The sequence below is a fragment of the Octopus sinensis genome, linkage group LG15 (assembly GCF_006345805.1).
Source record: "Octopus sinensis linkage group LG15, ASM634580v1, whole genome shotgun sequence".
NCBI lineage: Eukaryota > Metazoa > Mollusca > Cephalopoda > Octopoda > Octopodidae > Octopus > Octopus sinensis.
Window position 1 is genome coordinate 46,294,044 of NC_043011.1, and position 25,926 is coordinate 46,319,969.

The following is a 25,926-nucleotide window of genomic DNA, read 5'->3' on the forward strand; positions in this document are numbered from 1 at the left end:
GTCACCAGTAGGTTTCACAGAATACCTGCTAACCACTGGCTACAATCTAAAGTCAGAAAATGAATCAAAAAAGAAAGACAACAATGATAAGCAAAAGTGCATGCATAGTACACAGGATGAAACACAAAAAGACAGAGAAGTGGACTGCAAAAGAGCCATAAAAAACGAAAGGGTGTTTAGGCTTGTCAGGAATTTGGTGGATCTTGCGAAGCATGAAATTTATAAAAGATGCAGAGTCCTGGAAGCTAATAACTGATATGTAGTTTATTTCATGTTATGGGTTCCAAGCTGTAGATAGTTTATTGAATTCTTTGACAATTCTGAGAACATTACAGAGAAGGAGAGTGTTAAGCAGTGATAAGTGAAACTGTAAAGTTATTACCAATCCAAATATGCTTGATGCATGTTCAAATTGGGGAACAAGCCATTTACTGTATACACACCATTTGTCAACAAGTGAGATATATTTTCCATGACAAAATGCAGAGAGCAGTTTGTTCCCCAGTTCAAACGTGCATCAAGCGTATTCAGATTGATAATGACATTGCAATTCTGTGTATGGAAAACTGTTTCCAGAAGCTATGGGCATTGCACTGTTTTCAGTTCTGTACTTAGGCTATTGAATTCAATAATAATGTCCAGCAACATATGTTTCTTTATTAGCCACACAGGGCTGAACACAGAGGGGACAAATTACAAAGGAGAGCTTTTCTTTTTGGGGAGAAGAAACAAGGGAGGGGGTAGGTTTTCGATCAAAAAGGATCGTAAAAAAAAACGATCACCAAGGATTGTGTATTGAACCACATGTTTTAGGGAGGGTGGGGGTATAGTTGATTACATTGACCCAGTAATTGAGTGGCATTTATTTTTGTCTCTGAAAAGATGAAAGAAAGTATCAGTCTTGGCAGCACAATATGGTCAAATGCAGGGGTTTAATATATAAACTAATGCAGAAGTTTCAGAATGCCAAACTATGCATAGACTGTTGGAGTGAAGAAAAATATGGCTGAGGGAACATTAATGAGACAATTATGGGAAAGATTGTTGGAAATAAAATTTCTAGTTTGTCAATGCATTTTTTTTTTTAAAGTTAAAATTAGAAAGAAGAAGAAGAAGAAGAAGAGCTCATAGGTCTTTTCATGATCAAGGTTGGGAGGTGGGGAAAACTGAATGATGGAAGAATTAAGACATCTGTCAGATTCCCAAGAAATAAAATGGCCTGATTTAGAGGTTAAAAATACTTTTATTGTATTCAAATCATCATCATCATCATCATCATCATCATCGCTGTATGTCCAGTTTCTATGGTTGCATTGATTGAACAAATTATAATTTTAAAAACTTGACATAGATTTTAAATGTTTAGAATTATATGTATGTCTAAAAATCGTATTGTACAAATATGAATTAAAATTACTGCTAGTACTTACCCCAATCATTAAATAAACAATAATAAATATGTAATTATAATGCCAAAATAATGGTGCTTAGAAAAGTCTATTTAACAGAATGAAAGAAGATTAAAATATTTTTGCAAAATATAAAGAAAAGTATTAAAGAAAATTCCTTTATATGAAGTTGAATTTTCTGTCTGAATGAATTTTGATTTAATCAGATTTACTGAAAATAAAATTCTTAGATTTTAAGACTACTTTCCCATCTATGCCCTACAACTGTATGTCCATACATCTAAGAAATTCTGCAATTTAAAATATCAAGAAATTAAAGAATTTAAGAAAAGAGCCAAACAAAGAAGTAATGTATTTAAAAATGGGAAGGAAAAAAAAATCTAAGTTTCTAAATAAATCTCAAGTAGTAGAAGCAATTTAGTTATGTTTATATGGTTTATTTTCTTTTCCTTACTGCTGTATTTTGGTCATATTTTCGGAACTGATGTTACAGCGCTCTGTTTATAGATTTATAGATACAAGCACAAACTAATTCAGGTACACAAACACAAACTACAAAATACATTTTCTTAAATGTTGTTATCAGACATACACTCTGTCAGGCATATTTAAAACATAAAGATATGACTGATATATTGATGTATGTAGATGATATATTCACGAATAACCGAAAGTAAATAATTTTTTTGCTACAAACACAAGACCTGAAATTTTGGGGGTAGGGTTTAGTTGATTATATCAACTCTAGTGACCAACTGGTACTTATTTTATTGACCTCGAAAGGATGAAAAGCAGAGTTGACCTTGGCAGAATTTGAACTTGGAATGTAAAGTAATGAAATTGTGCCAAGTATTTTGTTTAGCATGTTAATGATTCATATTTCTTTATTGCCCACAAGAGAGGACAAACAAAGACAGACAACGGTATTAAGTCGATTACATCGACCCCAGTGCATAACTGGTTCTTAATTTATCGACCCCCGAAACAATGAAAGGCAAAGTCGACCTCAGTAGAATTTGAACTCAGAATGTAATGGCAGACGAAACACCGCTAAGCATTTCGCCCAGCATGCTAATGTTTCTTACTTCCTTATTGCCCACAAGGGGCTAAACATAGAGAGGACAAACAAGGACAGACAAAGGTATTAAGTCGATTACATCGACTCCAGTGCATAACTGGTACTTAATTTATCGACCCCTGAAACGATGAATGGCAAAGTCGACCTCATTGGAATTTGAACTCAGAATGTAATGGCAGACGAAATGCTGCTAAATGTTTCGCCCAGTGTGCTATTAGTATGTTAATGATTCTGCTAGTTGGATGCTGTATAGAACTGAAATAATGAAATGAATAATGAAACTTGATCTGCATGTGTGTGTATGTGTGTGTGTGTATTGAATGATATATATCGCCAGCTCTGCAAGAATAGGACACAATGTAGAGGTGAGGGATGGGAGAGATGGGAAGGTTTCTAAAGTTGCGTTGATTAGCAACATGAATACCTGTAAGTTTTAGTCTCAAGTGTCTTGGTAGCAGTACACTGACCAATTCAAGCAATGTCCTTCTCATTGTAGGAGTAATTAACCAAACAGAATATTCAGCATCAGAGCTGTATAGCAGAAATGTAATCAAGGTGAATAAAAGAATGAAACAAATGAGAAAAGGAACCACAAAGAATCTCTGTATCAAACCAAGAAGCACCAATAATTGATTAACATTTTCTCTGCATGAAATGAACTTCTCATGTCAGCTACAGGGAACTCACTGCCATATTTGAGTGTGTTGAAAGAATACCACTGAGAAAATGAGATGTTCATATCTGATTGCATGACAATCTGATAACCAAATTGAGGAACTAAATAGCTAATTTTATCTCCAATCAAAGCTTTCAAAAATGATAGAAATATTTCAGTTGGAATGTCTCTAATCATAGGTCTGCACAATCAGGACTGATCCTCCACTAAACAAATTCCATATTAGTAAATTTGAGCATAATTTATTCTGAAACTGAGAATTTGACTTATAATTTGTTTGAGAATAAGGAATTTCCTCGGACGCTTTTTTTTAAATTTCAAATTAAATGCATAATTGATATTTTATTTGAAACAGTTAACAAAAAAACAAAACAATGTATAATTCATAATATGATGCTACCAACTAATATTCTTATATTCTACTCAGTGAGAGATTACTAAACTTGAACAGTTATAAAAGAACTCTCAGAATAGGCATTTTCTTCATAACTTCCACATCCTCATCTCTCTAAGTCAATAGCACTAATCAACCATTTATTGATGAGTCTGTTTATATAAAATATAACCATTGAGTCTATTATTTTTAGATGACATGTATTGATTATCAGGATGTGGTTATGTTATTATTTGACAATGAGTGTATATTTGTAGACAGAATTAATTCGCCTTACTACTGATCTCTCTCCCTTGAGTATTCTCAAAATTATTTTTAATCCACAGCTGCCTTCAGGAAAATCAATTCCCCACCATCTGAAGTCATCATTCTCAGTAACTTTAATGAACACAGCCTTTCATGATCCTTGCACTTGTCTACCGTGAAACTGCTGTCATAGAGGTAAAAATTATTTTGCTCCAATTAAAACCTTCATCTTCCTATATTCTTGAAGGAAACACCAATTTTCCAAATATTCTTAGTAATCACCATATTCTCCCCCCCACCCCGGGTGGCAGGCCACTGGCTGACCAAACTAACACACCAACCACTTTTCAAATGCACCACAAACCCTGAGTTGTGAACCTTCAAGTTACAAACCAGCTAATTGGCCAGAGTTCTGGCACCCTGTAATGAGTAAACTCTGACCAGAAATGTGCTTCACCTCTGACTCATCTTAGACAGGCACACAGGAAACCAGTACTAGCCATCTATGTATGTCTCCCTACATCCCTAATACAGCCAAAGTACACAGCACCAGCATCACTTCTTACAAATTATGGGATTGTGGGCTTTGGATACATAAGTTGTCTGAATAGTATTATATTCCTGTACATATTTGTATTGTATGAAAACATTACTGTTTACAAAACTTCCTCTGCTGCTAATCACATGACAAGAGACCTTATTTCGTCACTGCAATATCTTCAAGATGGCTATCAGAAAACCAGCAACAAAAACAATAAGGATTTTTAACTGTACATATATGAAAATTGGAATGATACAGAGAAGATTAGCATGGTCCCTGCACAAGGATGACACACAAATTCATGAAAAGTTCCATATTTTTTAGTCATAGTCATAGGAGAGGCTGTATGGTAAGTAGCTTGCTTACCAACCACATGGTTCTGGGTTCAGTCCCACTGCATGGAACCTTGGGCAAGTGCCTTCTACTGTAGCCTCGGGTCGACCAAAGCCTTGTAAGTGAATTTGGTGGACAGAAACTGAAAGAAGCTCGTCGTATATATATATATATATATATATTATATATATATATATATATATGAACATGTGTCTATATGTTTGTGTGTCTGTGTTTGTCCCCACCAACATTGCTTGACAACTGATGCTGGTGTGTTTACACCCCTGTAACTTAGCAGTTCAGCAACAGAGACCGATAGAATAAGTACTAGGCTTACAAAGAATAAGTTGGTTCCACTGTGGGGCATCTTGGGCAAGTGTCTTTTACTATAGCCTCGGGCCGACCAAAGCCTTGTGAGTGGATTTGGTGGACAGTAACTGAAAGAAGCCTGTCGTATATATGTATACATATATGTATGTGTGTGTATATGTTTGTGTCTGTGTTTGCCCCCCCCCCCCACCAACATCACTTGACAACCGATGCTGGTGTGTTTACGTCCCCGTAATCAGGAATAGGCATAGGAGTGGGTGTGTGGTAAGTAGCTTGTTTCCCAACCACATGGTTCCAGGTTCAGTCCCACTGCATGGCACCTTGGGCATGTGTCTTCTACTATAGTCTCGGGTTGACCAAAACTTTGTGAATGGATTTGGTAGACAGAAAGTTGACAGTGAGCAATGAAATGAGGTAGTAAAAGAAAGAAAAAGAAAAATGCAAAAAAACATAAAAGTAACAAAAGAAACAAAACCTTGCCAAAAAAAAAACATCCTCAAACAAACAAACAAACATGGGAATGACAAAACTTTGTAGGCTTCATCTTGCAAAGAATAAGTCCTGGGGTCGATTTGCTCAACTAAAATGCGGTGCTCCAGCATGGCCACAGTCAAATGACTGAAACAAGTAAAAGAGTAAAGAGTATTATCTAAATATTAAAATAAAATCTGCTAGTTTGAAACATTAATTTTGATAATACACTTCATAAAATTGAACAAGACCCTAACAATCATCAGTGCTTAAAGAATACTTAAACTTTTAATATATCAGTTAAATATTGAGGATGACGATGATGACGATGGTGATGGTGATGATGAGGAAGGGGAGGAGGAGGAGGATGGTGATGATTAAAATATTTCTTGAGCACAACTATAATCTTGACATATGGTTTGAAAGAGTTGCAGGACAATTAGATAAGTCATCCCAAAATAATATAAGGTGAAAAAGAAAAAAAAAATGTCATTCAACCTTCTTCCCACCCCCACACACACACAGTCACAAATTTTTGTCTTGGCAACAACAAAAGCAAGCCAAGAAATAAATAAAATAGAACCCAAACAATATCACAAAAGCAGTTCACCTGCTTGCCATTGAGATGAAGCACAACAGTGTAACACAAGTGAAATAAGTTCTGGAATTTAAACCCAATGAGAAGTTCACAGGAAAAATATAACAAAAGTTTCTGGGAACAATAGCCAAAATAAGAAGGGAAGTGGCTTTAAAGTATAACCAAAAATAGACATACTTCTATAAAATTTTAAAAACATAATGTGCCGTCTTAAATTCTTATTTCAAATATGAAACAAATCAAGTTGTGATAACTTTAAGTATAGCATTTTGAGGCTATGCATAATATGAGTTCCTTGTTTTAAACATTTACTCTTTGATACAGGGTAAAGATCGAAACATTCTATGAAATGAATGTAAAGAAAGATAAAATAAACAAATGTGCCCTTTTAAACCCTATCCAGGCTCATGGGCCTGGTTTCCCGGTTTCAATGGTGTATGTGTTCCCCAGCTGGATGGGATGCCAGTCCATCGCAGCGTTACTCATTTTTGCCAGCTGAGTGGACTGGAGCAACGTGAAATGAAGTGTTTTGCTCAAGAACAAAACGCGTCGCTCGGTTCAGGAATCGAAACTACAATCTTACGAACATGATCCTGACACCCTAACCACTGAGCCATGTGCCCCCACAAAGAAAGATATAATAGAACCTAAACTATTGAGACTCATTAGGGGTTGGAACCTAATTTGTACAGTTCCATATTTTGGATATATTACTGGAAGGGACATTTATGATACTCTAGTGTACATAACAAACAAAATCACATGCACTAATGAAGGAAAAATACTCAACAAATATCTCTTTTACTCTTTTACTTGTTTCAGTCATTTGACTGCGGCCATGCTGGAGCACCGCCTTTAGTCGATCAAATCGACCCCAGGACTTATTCTTTGTAAGCCTAGTACTTATTCTATCGGTCTCTTTTGCTGAACCGCTAAGTGACGGGGACATAAACACACCAGCATCGGTTGTCAAGCGATGTTGGGAGGACAACTACAGACACACAAACACACACACACACACATATATATATACATATATATGACGGGCTTCTTTCAGTTTCCGTCTACCAAATCCACTCACATGGCTTTGTTTGGTCGGCCCAAGGCTATAGTAGAAGACACTTGCCCAAGGTGCCATGCAGGGGGAATGAACCCGGAACCATGTGGTTGGTAAGCAAGCTACTTACCACACAGCCACTCCTGCGCCTATCTATCTGTCTAAATATGTCTAAATATGTTATAAAAATTAAAAATAACAAGGAAGGTCATAATTATTCATAAGACAAAAGAAATCAATGAAAGATTTAATACTCATTCGAAGCATAAAGTGATGTCTAGCAGATCAAACATCTCAATTCAACAGGTACTTAAGCAGATGAGTTGTGCATAGAGCATGTGACAAACAGTAGAACAGTTTCCAAAACAATTGTTGACATTACCAAAATACATTGACTTAAAAAAAAAAAGTACATTGCTAATGAATAGTGAGAGTAAAGATAATTGCTGAAAATCGTTACAGCTCAGTTTCATCAAAGAAAGCAGTATACCTTCTATACAGGCAAATTATAAAGAAAATTAAATTACAGACAAAAATGCTAATCCAGTATCACTACAGTATAACCGCTATAGAAGAAATTCTATTATACTGTCAGCCATTGTCTTCAAGTTTCATTTGTTAATTACTAAATTGAAGCATTGTCATTGGACTATATTCCCATACCACGGAATCATATTTTGTACATTTCTAATATAAAACAAAGACATTTGAAAAAGCAAATCAAGATTGTAACACATTGCCACTTGTGTGTGCATGTGTGCATATGTCTTTGAGAGAAAGAGGGAGAGGGAGATAGATAGATAAATAGATAGACAGAGGGAGAGGGAGAGAGAGAGGGAGAGAGATAGATAAATAGATAGAGAGAGGGAGAGGGAAATAGATAGATAAATAGATAGACAGAGAGAGAGGGAGAGGGAGATAGATAGATAAATAGATAGACAGAGAGAGAAGGGGAGAGATAGATAAATAGATAGACAGAGAGAGAGAGAGAGAGAGGGGGATATAGATAGATAATAGATAGACACAGAGAGAGGGAGAGGGAGATAGATAGATAAATAGACAGAGAGAGAGAGGGAAAGGGAGAGGGAGAGAGATAGATAAATAGATAGACAGAGAGAGAGAGAGGGAGAGAGATAGGGGGTGTGCTATGATATTCTTGAATTTGAAAATTCATAGGAAGAATATGCATCTTAGTGAAACGACTTGCTGTAGGAGACCGCACAGAAACAGCATTTAATGAAACAGAACAGAAGGGAGAAAAGAATTGAATTCTTAGCGATGATATCAAAGGAAATTCCATGTGACTGAACAAATTGCTTAACTTCTACTTCAACACAATCTCTGCCATCTTTAAAATCAGGAGTATCTAACTTAACTTACAAAATCTTTGAGAAATATATCAAGAAACAATAAAATATGATGGCCAGAGACATTACATAAACACATTGTGAAGTCAGCTGCCTGCATACAATAAATAGGCTTAAAAATGTTGATTGATGCTGTCCACTAGAACAATAACAATGAGATGATGGCTTGTAGAAATTTTATATACAAATCCATTTCAATGTTAATCATAAGAAATGCATATCATTTTGTATCCAGTTATTGGTTTTTAAGTGGTTAATTTTTTTTTTTTTTTTTAAATAAAGGACTTTTCTCAGTAGAATTCCTTCATGATATATTAATCTCTCTATATATATAAAGCTGAAGTTGTCTGTGTATGGCAGGTTTGGTAGCCTTCAACTAACACTATCTCCTCCGAGACCCTGCGGCGCAAGTTGACCAAAATTGAGAGTTGATAGAAGAAGGCTTGCTCTTCCTTCCGTAGAAAAAAATAATCAAATCGGACCATGTTAACACCAAAAATTATTTACATCAAAAAGGTGCTTTTTTTCTATGAAAATCCCTATTTTGTACGATTTTTTGACTGCTGTGTCACCATTTTTCAGTATATTTCAACCAGAAAAATGTTCACTTAAAGAGAATAACAAGCCACATAAGGCAAAATTTTTACTTTTCAAAAATTCCAATTCTAAAGGGTCAAAACAAACCCGAGCAACGCCGGGCAATACTGCTAATACAGAATAAATGAGAAAATTTATTGGCATTTTGCTAAATTATGTCTGGAATTTGGGTGCTAGCATTAAGTGTTAATAAGCTGTTACTGTATTAAAAATGCAATAAGATGATTATTGGAAACATAATAATTTTTCTGCAATACAAAATTACATGCATGATACAAAGATTGTTAGATTGTCCAGCATTGAAATTATCTCACAAAAACCTAATAAAATGTAGTAATTCCATAATAGCCTAATCTCAGTTTTAAAGTTTGGAATTACAGAATGCTACACCAGTGGAAACAAACATGCAGTTGGCAATAATTTAATTCATTTGATTAGCACAATCCAGTAAAGAGAATATGTGGCATTTACCCACAATCAGTTCAAAACGTTAACAGTATACAGTATTAAACTGCTCTCCTCTTCAAACTTATAAGTACAGGTGCTCTGTGTATGCTTTACAGCCTCAAGTGAATAAATAGGATATTTAACTCCAAAATATTTGCTTCTCATATGGAATAATGTATAATTTAAAAGTAAATGAATGGTGCAAGTTTACATTAAATTCATGAATCTTCAATAAGAATTTTATCACCACACCAGTACACATGTAGAGACTTATTCATAGCCAATACTATTTTAACAGTTACCTCGTTTGCTTATGATACATAAAATTATGAGATTTTGTTAAAAAAAATAATGAGCCAAGACTGATTCAAGTTTTTCAGATGAAAGATGGCATTTTGTATGACATCGTCTAAAAGCTAACAGTATTGCACTTTCTCATGTAAAGTGCTGCATAAAATAAATGGCATTTTAACTGCACATGAAACTGTAACTTTATATTAAATCGGCATATTAGATCCATGAGATTATATGAGAAAATATCTATGGTCTATTGTAAATTGTAAAAGTACTTATCTTGAATTAAAATAATGGTTAAATGTCAGTCACATTAAAGAAATAAAAGTTGTATCTTTACATAGAATGTACTATAGTTAGATATAACACCCACTCACTCAGAGCAATAGGAAGACTCTTGACTACACAGAGTGTTTAATATATCTAGTTGTGTAATTATTTTTATATGAGATGGAGACTATTTGTCTAAACATACTTTTAATAAGGAGAGGCATAATGGTTCCCAAAAATGGAATGAAAGGATTAATCAAATCTCGTTATTTCAGAGAATTTCTCTTCATTCAGTAATTAGTTACTAACATTTACATAATTCACAAACGAGATAATGCAGAAAATTTCTCCAAGTCTAATGAACTAAAAAATCAATCATTTTGCAATCAGTGAGATAAGAAAAACATGAATGCAAAAATTTTGAAAACACACACACATTCATGTATGTGCATGCACATACACACATGAGGGTATGAGTTAGCAGAACCAGTGTTTGTTTGAAAGTACATGGTGCAAAGCATCCAAAAAGGAATTCTGCATAAAGATGTGTCACAACTGATAGTAGCTAAAGAAGTATTGCAAAAATTCACTGAAAAGGAACTAAAAAAGAATGAAACTTTGGATGAAAGAGTCCCAAGAGTAAATCAACATAAATGTTTATAAATGTTAAGTTCCTAAAGTATTATAAACGGAAGACATATTCTTTGTACATCAGGCACAAGGTCTGAAGTTTTGTAGGAGTGCTTGAGTAGTACTTATTTCATCAATCCTGAAAGGATAAAAGTAGACCTTGGCAGAATTTGAACTTGGAACATAAAGATGGATGAAATACCTATTTCTTTAATACCCACAAGGGGCTAAACACAGAGAGGACAAACAAGGACTGACAAATGGATTAAGTTGATTATATCGACCCCAGTACGTAACTGGTACTTATTTAATCGACCCCGAAAGGATGAAAGGCAAAGTTGACCTTAGCGGAATTTGAACTCAGAACATAGTGGCAGACGAAATACAGCTAAGCATTTCGCCCAGCATGCTAATGTTTCTGCCAGCTCGCTGCCTTCTGGATGAAATACCACTCAATATTTTGCATGGTGTGCGAACAATTCTGCAAACTTGCCACCTTGTATATCAAAAGACATATCGACAAACAATGCACTTGGTATTGCTACAGTGACTTCACAGATATCACTGATCGTTAATAAAATATTGGATAAAATAATATTTCACTGCATTACTTTTAGAATATTTCATGTTGCCATTTCAATATGTTCATTCTTACACATATGTTAGTTCATCTAAAAACAGAAATTCTGACACATTAGAAGCCTGGACGTCTTAAATATCCCAGTATTTCCAGAAAATACTGGATATTGAAAACAAGAAAACAGATAAGATTATGTTGGACCAACATCTATACCAATCAGTCCAAACTACACAATCATCAGCTAAGACGGGTCAGATTTGTAATAAATATGGCTGAATCACTTCTCCCTTACAGGATCCTCTATGGTTTGCTACATTAGTGCCAATACCTGGTTGGTGACAAAATAAGTGGTTCAAAGACCTGTTGAAGACAACTTTCAAGAGAAGCAACTTCACACATTTAAGACTGGAAGGACTCACTGACCACCACTTTCTTTGGCAATCTCACAAGTCATTTCTGAATTTTGAATTCATTTTATCATCTTACTAAATTAATCTTCTCCTTCCTTTCATCTTTGTTGTCTAGTTTTTGTTATCTGATTAATAAGTTCAATTTACAAACATATAGTTCAAGTTTTGATTTCACTGTGCAGTAATTTGTGCAAATTTTTTCACTAACTGCAATGAACTGACTCTATGTGTGTGTGTGTGTGTATGTATATATATATATACATACACACAAGGTACAATGGATAAATTGTTGGCCTCTTATATTTTTAATTTTGCATATGCACATTGTTTTTGATTTTGTAGACTACACAGTATAGTAGGGTTAGTTGGGCACAGTCTGTGAGAAAAACAACACCATGACATAATTCACTCTGCCAGAAATTTGGAAACGACATGCTGTACTGCTTGGAATTTGTAGCAGAAGCTCCAGTACGAACATATCAGAGTGTTTGGGTGTCAATCTGAGGAGAGGGCAGAACTTTCAGAAAGAGTTGGATGAGTTTAATGATGATTACAAAAGTGTTTGTAGTGATCACTAATGATGGATGTTATGCTTCCATTTATCTTCCCACATGGTCTCAGACTCAACATGGAGGCCTACATCAAGTACCTGGAGGAGGTAGTGCTGTCCTGGGTTAAGAGGGTGGCTGCTGAAAGACCCTGTGTCTGGCAATATAATAAATTTACTCATTAGTATTTCAAGATATTTTTCTGTAATTTTGGTAAATATATCATTTTTGCGTAATTTAGATGACATTTTATTCATCGCACCAAGTATGTTTGTATGTATGTGTGTGTGTGTGTGCATATATATATATATATATATATATATATATATATATATATATCATCATCATCAACATTTAATGTCCGTTGTCCAGGCTAGCATGGGTTGGACAGTTTGACTACGGTTGGCAAGCTGGAAGGCTGCACCAGACTCCAGTCTGATTTGGCATGATTTCTACAGCTGGATGCCCTTCCTAATGGCAACCACTCTGAGAGTGTAATGGGTGCTATTTGCAGGATACCGATATCTGTCATGACTGCAATTTTACTGGGCTTGATGGGTCTTCTTCTCAAGCACGACATAATGCCAAAGTTCTTGGTCATTGCCTCTGTGAGGTCCAACACCCAAAAGGAACTCAGCCACTTTGCCTCCGTGTGGCCCAACACTTGAAAGGGAGCTCACCTTTGTGAGACCCAATGCTCGAAAGGAACTCGCCTCCATGAGGCCCAATACTCAAAATATTTATGCATACATATTTCTATAAATACTCATATATGTCTATGTCTGTTTCCACCCCAACATTCCCCTGTCATCTGTCTATGTTTACTGTGCAGCCCTCTCTCACTCTCACCCCCACACTTCCTATCATCTCCCAACTGGTTTTATTATACCATTGTTCTCCCTTGTTCCCCACTATTTACTTCACTTCCTCTATAAGTGAATTTCATCATTGACCATTCTTCCCCCTAGGTATCCCGTCCATTGCATTCACCTCTACATCCTCATCTCTAACCATTTGTCATTCACCTTTCATCCTTGTGTGAATTTACCTGCCCACCCAACCTTTGTGATTCTCTGTTCTTATGCTCTCCTACCTGTATCTTGACACCTCATCACCACTATCTTTTTTAAATAGGCATGAAACCTACTTTTATGGGATGGATGGGAGGTGGGGATAGAAATAAATACTTTTCTATGAACTGAGGTGAAATATATGTAGTGACCTTATTGGTCATGTTATTTAGTTATAGGTCAATACTGACTAAGCAGAATTATAGCATTCAAAGTTTTTCCAATCATGACTATCCAATCCTTTATATTTCTTGGACTACATCGTTCAATGTGATCTTCCACTTAATCCGTTATTATTATTACATTTCTTTTTCTGAGAGTAAGGTCTGACATATGAGATTTGACTGCTATTTTTAGCAGTTTGAATGATCATACAATCCCCTTGACGGTGAGTGAAATGATGTCCTGAATGGATTTTTATTGGCATTGTAAATACAATCCGTTTGTGCAATTCTATTCAATATAACAACACGAATATATATAGGAGGTATCATGAGTATTGTGTGCATGTATATTTACTTCCATTGACATTTTGAGTTTTCAAAAATCATTTAAACAGTTTGAACAAGCAACTTCGTTCTGGCTAATTCCCATGTCACTATATTATTTAAGAGTTAAAAAATAATCAGTGTAAATCTATTCAGAATATATATTATTCACATTTTATTGATTTGCAAAAGAGTTTAAAGAATCTTCGATATTTTCTACTTTGAAAATATAATATATCTCCATGAATATTAAAATTCCAAGAGAAAAGACAAAGAATAAATAAAAAGTAAGAAAATGATTTCAAACAGTTTGTTGTGAAAGATATATGCTTCTTTGAAGAAGGTTTACAGTTGGAGTTTGTGTTGATAGAAAGTTAAGATAATATTTTTCTTTCTTGAAGTAAATATAAATAAAATTCAATTACTGAAGTATTGGGATTTTGAGCATATGCATAAAAAAAAAAAGGGGGTTGTGCATTTTAGTTATGGTATTGCTACATTAGAGTTAAATCATTTATAAAAGTGTTGCCACCGAATATATCCAAGAGGGTGTCACATCTTAAAAGAGATGATTTCCAGGGCTGTTGACATGATAAATATACTTTTGATTCACATTCATTTGTAGTTGTTGTTATCGTTGTCATCACCATCATTTTCGTCGTTGTCATTGCCATCATCATCATCCTCATTTAACATCCATGTTTCATGATGGCATGGATTGGATAGTTTGAAAAAGAACCAATGGAATCAGGGACTGCATTGTATTCCAGTGTCTGCTTCGGCCTGGTTTCTACAGCTGGTTGCCCTTCCTAATGCCAACCACTTTGTACAGGGTGCATTTTTGGTGCCACTACAGCTATTGATGTTACTATATAGCTTGCAAGTCAACAAACCCAAGGAGGGAGGATATTGCTTCTGTATGCTTGATGGGGGTAAGGGGGTGAGGTATGAGAGAAGAGGTTAGAGTAGAGTAGGTTCTTATTTCTTTATTGCCCACAAGGGGCTAAATACAGAGAGGACAAACAAGGACAGACAAACGGATTAAGTCAATTACATCGACCCCAGTGCATAACTGGTACTTAATTTATCGACCCCGAAAGGATAAAAGGCAAAGTCAACCTTGGCAGAATTTGAACTCAGAAAGTAAAGACAGACAAAATATCGCTAAGCATTTCATCCGGTGTGCTAACGATTCTGCCAGCTCACCACAAAGTAGGTTCTTGTTGTAGATGAGCTACATGGCTTCTCACAATTAGGAGAAAGAGAGAGTGAGAATACAGTAAAGATATCCCCAATGATATAGAGTATGATTAAAATATTTGTTCCTGAAAATATACTTTGTAACACCAGATATAATATGAACCATATCATATGATATCATATATCCAGTAAGACAAACAAAAGCCAAAGAACACCAGTTACTATATTCAGTTTCAGGGCAGGTAAACCAATTAAAAAAAGAAAAAATCCAGACAAATTTCTTTGTTTTCTGCTCCATTAATTTGTATATACATTAACTTTATATTACTCTTTTACTCTTTACTCTTTCACTTGTTTCAGTCATTTGCCTGTGGCCATGCTGGAGCACCGCCTTTAGTCGAGCAAATCGACCCCAGGATTTATTCTTTGTAAGCCTAGTACTTATTCTATCGGTCTCTTTTGCTGAACCACTAAGTTACGGGGACGTAAACACACCAGCATTGGTTGTCAAGCGATGTTGGGGGGACAAACACAGACACACAAACATACACACACATATATATATAGATATACATATACACGATGGGCTTCTTTCAGTTTCTGTCTACCAAATCCACTCACAACACTTTAGTTGGCCCGAGGCTATAGTAGAAGACTATATTTTAACAGAAATATTACCATATTTCTGTTAAAATACATTATCTTGATTTCAATTAATTTTGAAAATAATAAAGAATTCCATAAAATAACTTTTATTAACTCTTCTGATACCAAACCAACCATGACCACTCCTGCTTTTATGTTATGGACTTCCTGTTTCAAGGTGATTTGAATTTAAATGTTCCTTCAAAATTTCCTGTAAACTTATGTTCCAAACTCTAGCATAATAACAACAAAGTTATTTTACTAAATTTTTCATTAATTTCAAAATTAACTCAAACGAAGGAAGTGTATTCCAACAGAAATTTGGTATCAAAAGAGTTAAGCTACTGTTTGGAACATTAATTAATATGAACTTTACATACAAGGTTTTAATTCAGTTCTCTTTAAACATGAAATTTGTATAATAGAACCATTGGCAATCACAGGTAGGTTGATATCAAAAAAGGTTAAGACATTTCTAAATAATAGTGGAAATAGGAGATAGACCAATTAGGAAAGAGGATGCTGATAATATTTCATTAAAAGCCTAGATTTCTGTTTTTATTATAAAATTGCTGTTATGGTTGTTAAAACAATTGCTGTGATTAACTTGAGAAATAATAAGTGGTCATGACTAGCGGCTAGAACAAGATTAATTCAATGTTATTCCAAATATATGCAAAGGATTGAATTTGGTAAAAGAACAAAATATTTGGAAAAAAATCCCGCATTTTAAAAATTAACGTAACAGTTTACAATTTAACACACAGGAGGAGAATGATTAATGAAACAATATTTCTTTTCAGTGAAATACATCCTAAATTGTAAACCAGTGATGAAACCTTATGAGGTTGCTTGAACTGTTAAAAATCACAACCAAATCTACTCTAAATTACATTCTACTATCTTAAAAAAAAAAGGAAAGATATATTGAGTGATGTGGTCCCTAAATACAGAACATCTGAAAAAATGATGGTAATGAATGGATAGGCAAAGGAGTGGGTGTGTGGTAAGTAGCTTGTTTACCAACTACATGGTCCCAGATTCAGTCCCACTGCTTGGCACCTTGGGCAATTGTCTTCTACTATAGCCTCGGGCCGACCAAAGCTTTGTGAGTCATTTGGTAGACGGAAACTGGAAGAAGCCCGTCGTATATGTATATATATATGTGTATATATATATGAATGCATGTGTGTGTGTGTGCCTGTTTGTGTGCCTGTTTGTCCCCCTGAGCATCGCTTGACAACCGATGCTGGTGTGTTTACATCCCCGTAACTTAGCAGTTCGGCAAAAGAGACTGATAGAATAAGTACTAGGCTTACAAAGAATATGCTCTGGGGTTGATTTGCTCGACAATAAAGGCGGTGCTCCAGCATGGCCACAATCAAATGACTGAAACAAATAAAAGAGTAAAAGAGCAATGGAATATCTCTAACCAAGGGTATACTTAATCAAGACTGACCTAAAGTAAACAACATGAAACACAACCAATAATAATGACAACAGCATCAATGTAAGATGTGGTTGCTCTAATAAATAACAACGCAGAACAACATAGCGACACAGATTTTTAGAGAAATTGAGAAGTTCCACTATTCTTTCTCAAAGACCATATCAACTGAAATGGAATTAACAAAGAATGTAAACTGGACCATAGATTTCATTAACCCTTTAGTGTTTAAACTGGCCAAATCCAGCCCAATATATTCTACATGTTTTATATTCAAACTGGCGATATCTAGCTTTTCACACCTAACCTACAATGCCATTCTAAAAATAAACAATCACATCATTGAAACCTCAAAGCTGTAAGATTTAATGGCAAATTTTGTGAATTTTATTGTTTTCTTAAGGTTTATATCCTTTTCATAAACTAGACGAGTAGAAACGATTGCTTTGAAACCCCATCATATCACTGGTACTTCACAATTTCAGATGGTTGAAAATCAAATTTGACATTTAGAGGAATTAAGACAAGATGCATGAAATGCTGACTAAGCCATGAAGCCCTCTATTTGCTCTTCTTATATCAACAACAATAATGCCAAACCCTACTTATATCAACAACAATAATTGCAATAATATATCATTGTCAGTATTTGGCATCTGTTTTTCTAAGTTTGCATATGTTGACAGGTCTTCTCCACTACAACAATTTGTCATTTGTTGGATTCTTTTGTCGTCTGCTTTATGACGTTCATCCTCCAGAGACAACTTTTCACCACTTCGTATATGTTAAGAGTTGATTTCAGGTAAAATAAAAACACCTCCCGAGGCCCTAGGGGCTAAAATTGTGAATGCATAGCTCCAGAAAAATAACCCCCAAAAGAACAAAAAAAAAACAAAACAAAAAAAAACAATAGGCACAGGAGTGGCTGTGTGGTAAGTAGCTTGCTAACCAACCACATAGTTCCAGGTTCAGTCCCACTGCGTGGCATCTTGGGCAAGTGTCTTCTGCTATAGCCCCGGGCCGACCAATGCCTTGTGAGTGGATTTGGTAGACGGAAACTGAAAGAAGCCTATCGTATATATGTATGTATGTATGTGTGTCTGTGTTTGTCCCTCTAGCATTGCTTGACAACCGATGCTGGTGTGTTTACGTCCCCGTCACTTAGCGGTTCGGCAAAAAGAGACCGATAGAATAAGTAGTGGGCTTACAAAAGAATAAGTCCCGGGGTCGATTTGCTCGACTAAAGGCGGTGCTCCAGCATGGCCGCAGTCAAATGACTGAAGCAAGTAAAAGAGAAAAGAGAGAGAGTAATAACAACAAATAAATAAAAGACAGGCATCCTATAGATACGATGCCAGTCTATTGCAAATATCTTTCCCAAGTGGTGAGTTGGTGGTGCTATTTCCATGAGTTTGGCACTCTGAGTTAATGTAGGATTAAGGTTTTTACTCAATTCCTTGGATTTCTTTTCCCACTGGTCCCTTCCAAATGGCTTGTTTGGTAATCCTTTACGCAATTATCATCATCCATGCACATCATGTGCTTGCACCAACTCACTCTTCTCTCTTCCATGCCTTGTTTTGTTCTCAATCCATTTGCGTTCCATTGTTCATATACACAAACTTTATACATCAAATGGAGTATGTTTGCCTTATTTATTTCCAGGCTTCTGGCATCCTCTGCCTTAAATGCTTGTGCAACGTCACACTTTGTACACAAGCAATGATAATATACCTAATCAGTTCCTTAGGAGACCACTTAAAAGACTGTCACTACATACAGTATTTAGGACAAGTTAATCAAGTACAGTTTCTCTTTCCAGTCTCTTACAGTAGAACTGGAACTGAGAACTGCTAATAAATCACAAATTAAACAGTTCTCTGATTTCCAACATCAAATATTTCTCTGTATTACTTATCCATAACCAATGAGAGAGACTAAAAACAGCTTAGAAGAAAATAGCTACAGACTTGAATAGCATAAAATAAAAACACTTCTTAAACACTTAATGATTAAAAAGTGAATGTATAATTTTAGAAGAAAACAAAAGAAATCAACGAAATTGAAAAGAAATGTACTCTGGATAGAATTCCAGTCATTTATAAGTAAGTCTCTTAGGTGGTGATCCAGTGCCATTTCCATGACTTTGGTAATCTGAAGAATACTGGACTATGGATATTTTTTTAATTCTATAATGCAAATAAACACCTGCAGTAGATTTGAACTCATTGCCTATGAATAGGAAGTCCAATATCTCATTTACTTGGGTATGCATCCAAACTCTACATAAACAGAACAGAGCTGAGATACAAGCTGAAGATTTGTTGGTTGCACTATTGTCTAGTCTAACAGCGACTCTCCAAATGTTGAAGTTAAAGGAAGATCTATTAATTAGATATAAATCTTTTGAGTTGACATGAGAAAACAGAGAGATGTTTGCAAGGACATTGCTAGGACAATAATATCAGCTTCAACAAATAGTGGAGGGGAGGGGGAACAAATCAAAATAAGTTGTTTACGAGAATTAAAGATTAGGATTTATTGCATGTATATGTCTTCAATTTATTAATTTTTTTTTTCATTTTCAAAAAATTCATTTTGTTGTCTGTTATAATGAAATGCCAACTGGTTGTTTAAAGATACAAGTAGTTTAAACTAAACAAGCAATGAAGGACAACAGTAATGAGTATACGATCAAAATTTATTATTACTGTATATGCACTGGCACTATTCAAATTAATGCAACAAACATCACTCGCACATACAAAACACATACTGCTATATATATATATATATATATATGTCTTTATCTATGTATGTATGTATGTATGCATGTATGTATATGTATGTATGTATGTATGTATCTATGTATGTATGTATTTATGTATGTACGTATATGTATGTATGTATGTATGTATGTATGTATGCATGTATGTATGTATGTATGTATGTATGTATTTATGTATGTACGTATATGTATGTATGTACGTATATGTATGTATGTATGTATGTATGTATTTATGTATGCATGTATGTATATGTATGTATATGTATGTATGTATGTATTTATGTATGTATGTACGTATATGTATGTATGTACGTATATGTATGTATGTATGTATGTATGTATGTATGTATGTATGTATGTATGTATGCATGTATGTATATGTATGTATGTATGTATGTATTTATGTATGTATGTACGTATATGTATGTATGTACGTATATGTATGTATGTATGTATGTATGTATGTATGTATGTATTTATGTATGTACGTATATGTATGTATGTATGTATGTATGTATGTATGTATGTATGTATGTATGTATGTATGTATGTATATGTATGTATGTATGTATGTATTTATGTATGTATGTACGTATATGTATGTATGTATGTATGTATTTATGTATGTATGTACGTATATGTATGTATGTACGTATGTATGTATGTATGTATGTATGTATGTATGTATGTATGTATGTATGTATGTATTATGTATGTACGTATATGTATGTATGTTGTATGTATGTATGTATGTATGTAGTATGTATGTATGTATGTATGTATGTATATGTATGTATGTTGTATGTATTTATGTATGTATGTACGTATATGTATGTATGTATGTTGTATTTATGTATGTATGTACGTATATGTATGTATGTATGTATGTATGTATGTATGTATGTATGTATGTATGAATGTATGTATGTATGTATGTATACATATATATGTATATATGCATATACATGAATATGTATGAAAACATGAGGAATAATGCAACCCAGATGCAATAAGCCTGAAAAGGATTATCATAGCTAGAACATATTTGTTTATCGGTCTGCTTGGTCTGAGCTGACCAGAGGTTAAGCAACATATAAATGCACATATATTCACATAAATACACACACACACAAACACACACACACACACACACACACACACATAAACGCACACACACAATATATATATGTATATATATATATAAATACATATGCACACACACATATACACACACAACACACACACACACACACGTGTATGCATATGTAATTATTGTCACAGCTTGTATTCAAGAATTCAAGCATTATTCTTCTAACAACTATGACAATGGAACAAAATTGAGGACACGACTGAAGACTTGAACGTAACGAAACAAATCTGAGTGTTACGCTTTCAACAACCTTAACTATGGAACAACACTGAAAGCAATTGAAATCTAAAATATAGTAAAACAATGTTTTGAAGATTTAGGAATTTATGCAACAAAATATCATGAAGAACATTAATAAATGTGAAATCTCTATGGGTCCTGCTGTTATTATGAATATGCAAATTCAGGTATATTAGAAAACAGAAAATCGCAAAGACAAACATGTACAAAAATATATAGGTATATGACGACACAGTTTTTGTATTTAGGTGGATATTGCACTAGACAAGTTATTAAATTAGCTGGTAATACTGTTACATCATGTCAAATGGTGTTTTGTGTATTGAAGAGCAAAAATCCTGGCTATGTCTTGTGTTGAGAAATCAGCTTGACAACTATATACATTGTGTCTAAAGGATGGAGTTGTTGTACGTACATGTTTATATAAACACATGTAAACATATTTACACGCATATAAACACACACATGAACACATGCATATATATGTTTGTGTGTATACACATATATATTCATTCATTCATTCAAGCACACACACACAATAGATTTCAATTTTGAAAAATGTGATTGATTTTTAATTTTCAATGTGTGAGTTGAATTATAAAAGCAAACAAACAAACAAACAAACAAACAAAAGAAAAAAACTGAGCTATTATGCAGGTATTATGTGCAAGAAAATGTTGGACAACAACAAAAACAACCTTGTCAATATTGCAGGTAAACTGTGTAAGTGGTAATGATTCTACCAATGATGATGATGATGATTGGGGAATGAAATGTATAGAAATGGATCAAAAGATTTCAGAAAAATAATTCTTTTAAAAAATAAACAGTGCCGAATATATTAAATAATTGCAAACAACAAATGAACAATGAATGACAGGGGAGAAACAAAAAGTAAAAAAAACAAAGCAACAACGAATAGATTAATAAATAAATAGATAAATAAATAAATAAAATTGGAAAGATGGAAGAAAAGAGACGGCTACTTGATTAGATGGTAAAATTAATTTGAAAAATGAGAAAACAGCGTGAACATTAAACCAAAAGAAGAAATCAAGAGAGGGGAAAATATTAATTGCAAACAGGGAGCAATTAAAAAAAAAACACTGATAAAAATAAAATAAAAAGGAAAAAAAAACAAAACAATTTCTTATTCTGTTATTAATGGATAGTTGTATTTAGAATAAATGAATTTTTTTTACAGATATTTAGGTATTTTTATTTTTAGTGGTGAGGGAGTTCTTTGGAAAGGGATCCTATTTACATCTAAAAGGGATATTCATCTGTTTGTTTAATTTTGGTGCACATTAAAAACAACTGATGCATCATGCATGTCTTATGCTGCAAATGTATTGTACGCTGGTAGATTATGGATCTCTTGTATTTCTCTGTAGTAATTGTTTTTTTTTTTTTTCATGTTTATACTATTATAATGTTCAGTAACTTGCAAAAATAAACAATGATTTATCAATAATTGCACATATACATGCACACAGCTGTATCTATTTATGCAACACATAAACAAGCCTGCATGAATATACACAAATGCATGCATGTATATGTTTATTCATATATTTATGCAACATATGTATGTTTGGATTAAAAAATGTATACATAATTTTAGAATTTATGTATACATCAATGTATCTATGTACATACATAAACAGGCATACATATATGTATGCACAAATATTTGCATATGTCAATTTCACCGCCACATACAAATACATGTGCATACATAATTATACACATGCACAAACATTTTCCATTTGAATGTATGTTAAAAATTTCAACACCGTATTGAAATTTTCAACAGAGTACTAAGACTGTCAAATGATGTCACTTATATTTGTCACAAGATCATATATACATTTCACAGAATGTTTTTTTTTTTTATTGCCTCTCTTAAAACATTAATTCTTAATTTTTGTTATTGTTATACTTTTGTTGATGTTGTTGTTGTTGTTGTTGTTGTGTTTTTTTTTTTCTTTCGGTTACTTACGTTTTTCTCTTGCGAAAAGTAAATGCTTTCTCAGTGGTGGAAAAAGCTGGTATAAAATCATTCGAAACATACGGCCGGTCTTGGAAGGATATCTGGACAAGGTACAGCAACCAGATCGACGATGGTGGCAAAACCTGCTCATGTGCGTAACACACATAGGCAAGAAAGCTGAGAAATAAAGGGAGCAGAGATGCCTCACCCGACAGCTTCTAGCGTGATTAGCACTGAAGTAACAAAGTAACAGCAACAGTAGTGTTAGGGGGTGATAATGAGTAGAATATTAGTAATGAAGAAAGAAAGAAAGGGTGATAATGATAGTGATGGGGGGAAAACGATAGGGATGTTGCTTGTTATCTTGTTAGCAGAGATGATGTTCAGGAGTGCTAGGGTTTTTTCTTTTCTTTTTCTTTCTTTCTTTTTTTTGTTTTTTTTTTTTTTGACTGAGACAAAGCAGTGATGTTATTGAAGTAGTGGTGACAGCTACAGTTATAGAAACATTGGTGGTGGCAACCACACTGATAATAAGCAAAAGATGAGTTGCAGCAGTAGCAGTGGAAGCAGAAGGAACAGCTGTGGCAACAACTACTATGACAGCAGCAGTGACACTGGCAGCAGCAGCAGCAGCAGCAGCAGCAGCAACAACAGTAGCAGCAGTGGCAACAGCCAGAGAAAGATGTTGACCAGGTGGTTAAACACAAACTCAACCCACTTGTATCACCTCAACAGTGGAAGCTTCCTCGCTTCAGTCAGATACCTGTTACTTTCTTACAATCTTTCTTCATTACAACTGAAGCTGGCAGTTTAGCCAGTAGCTGGTTAGCTGGTTGGCTTCTACGACAAATTACTGTTGTGATTCAACAAAGGAAAAACTGTGTATGTGTGAAATACTTTGATTATAGGACTTAGTACTATATATCTACTCTGGAGAGTTATAACACTGGTGTCAGGCTCTGAGCTTGCATGACAATCTGTGGATGCACATGTGTAATGAGAAGGAATCGCTGAATTGCTTACACGAAGATTTATAGTGGACTATGGTTTGAAGAGATTAGTTTACGCTCACACTTAGAAAATGTATGTGGAAGAAGTGAGGAGAAAGAAAAACAAATGAAAGAATTAAGTCAGAATATCGAAGGAAAGACAATGAAAGAGAGGAGTAAAAAAAATCAGAGGAAAGATGAGAGAGAAAGAGCGAGTGAGAGAGAGAAGAAGAAAGTGACTGCTTGGAAGATAGAGAGAAAATATATACAATGTGTAATGAAGGGAGAGAGAAAAACCTGATGGGGAAGAATATTTGTGTGTGGGGGTGGAGGGAGAGAGAAGGAGAGAAAGAGTGCATGAAATAGAGAATGAAAATATACAGAGAATGAAAGAAAGAATGAGAAGAGAAGCATTAAGTTGCTTCAGTAAAAGTAGTCTTTCATACAAAAATTGGTAGCACTGGTGATTTTTATAGTAGCATCCATAAGAAGGAAGCGTATGTGCTCCTGCATGTGTGTGTGTGTGTGTGTGTATGTATGGCTTGTATGTGAGATTATATGTATTCAGAGGTGTCCGGAATAGTAGTGCATCAGGTTGGCGTAGCGGGGGAAAAAATATACAAAGTGTTTGGTGTTATCACAGAATCCTAGCTCAGAGACGAGAGGGTGGGAGAGGGAACGGTGAAGGCGGAAGCAAAAGATAGAAAGCTATGGGGAGAGCAAAGTGAAGAATAGACAGACAGTCAGGCAGGCAGGCAGGTTTACTGATAGAGCAGAGATGGAGGGAGGAACAAATAGGAACTGACAGGTGATAAGGTTTAATAGATAGAAGAATTTTCATCATGCACCTCTGCAATATGTGCATATGTTTATATATGCATGTGTGCACATGTGTGCATATGTGTGTGGAGAAATAGAATATTACGATGTATGTGTGGGTGGATGTATTTGTATGCATATATCTATAACTGAATTTGTACTCGTGTGTGCAATATGCAAATCAATTATGGAGAGCGTGTATGTGCATGCATCAAAATATTTGAATTTGCATGTGTGTATGTATGTTTATTATGCATTTTTGCATACATCCACAGGTGGTGCACATGCTTCTTTCAACACCTGTATTTGTGCATGCATGAGGTATGTATTTATTTGTGCAAGCCTGTTTCCATGTAATGGTCACCTATGTCAGTGATCATACATATAGACATACACACATATGTATAGACATACATGCACACACACATATCTATTTATCTATACATACATACATATATATATAATTAAGAGACAGAACCTCCATAAAGTAATCCAATTAATACTGAAAGATATTATCTATACTATAATAGAAATTTAAATATATCATTATTAACATTGTATCAAAAATTTCTATACTAAATAATATACATGCATATATGTATATATATATACATACATACATGCAAGCATACATACAAATATATATGAGTGTATACACATACATATGCACAGTGTATGTGTACAACTATGGTGTATATGTGCTTCCCCGTACAAAGGCGACGGTGCAGTTCAGAGAAAAACTGCAAGCAGATTAAAGCATGCAAAAACAACAAAAAAAAAACAAAACGGATATGCACAACAAATTGAAGAAAGAGAGAGAG

The 25,926-nt window shown here is 34.4% G+C and overlaps 1 protein-coding gene, 1 long non-coding RNA gene and 1 other non-coding gene across 3 annotated transcripts in view; 1 reads left to right on the plus strand and 2 right to left on the minus strand.

Moving 5' to 3' along the window:
• LOC115219879 (Kv channel-interacting protein 4) overlaps positions 1-24,437 on the minus strand; it is a 448,057-nt gene extending 423,620 nt beyond the window's left edge. The window contains exon 1 of the mRNA XM_036509691.1: positions 23,307-24,437. Within this exon, the coding sequence (XP_036365584.1) occupies positions 23,307-23,463 (157 nt within the window). The 5' untranslated portion in view covers positions 23,464-24,437. The remainder of the gene's footprint in view (positions 1-23,306) is intronic.
• Positions 4,562-4,665, plus strand: LOC115220059. Its single transcript, XR_003882444.1, has one exon. It is a non-coding gene; the product is annotated as a U6 spliceosomal RNA (small nuclear RNA).
• Positions 12,100-22,425, minus strand: LOC118766327. The gene is made up of 3 exons (XR_005002263.1): positions 22,412-22,425; positions 17,476-17,482; positions 12,100-12,228 (listed from the first exon to the last, which is right to left on the minus strand). It is a non-coding gene; the product is annotated as an uncharacterized LOC118766327 (long non-coding RNA).
• Positions 24,438-25,926: the final 1,489 nt, after the last annotated feature.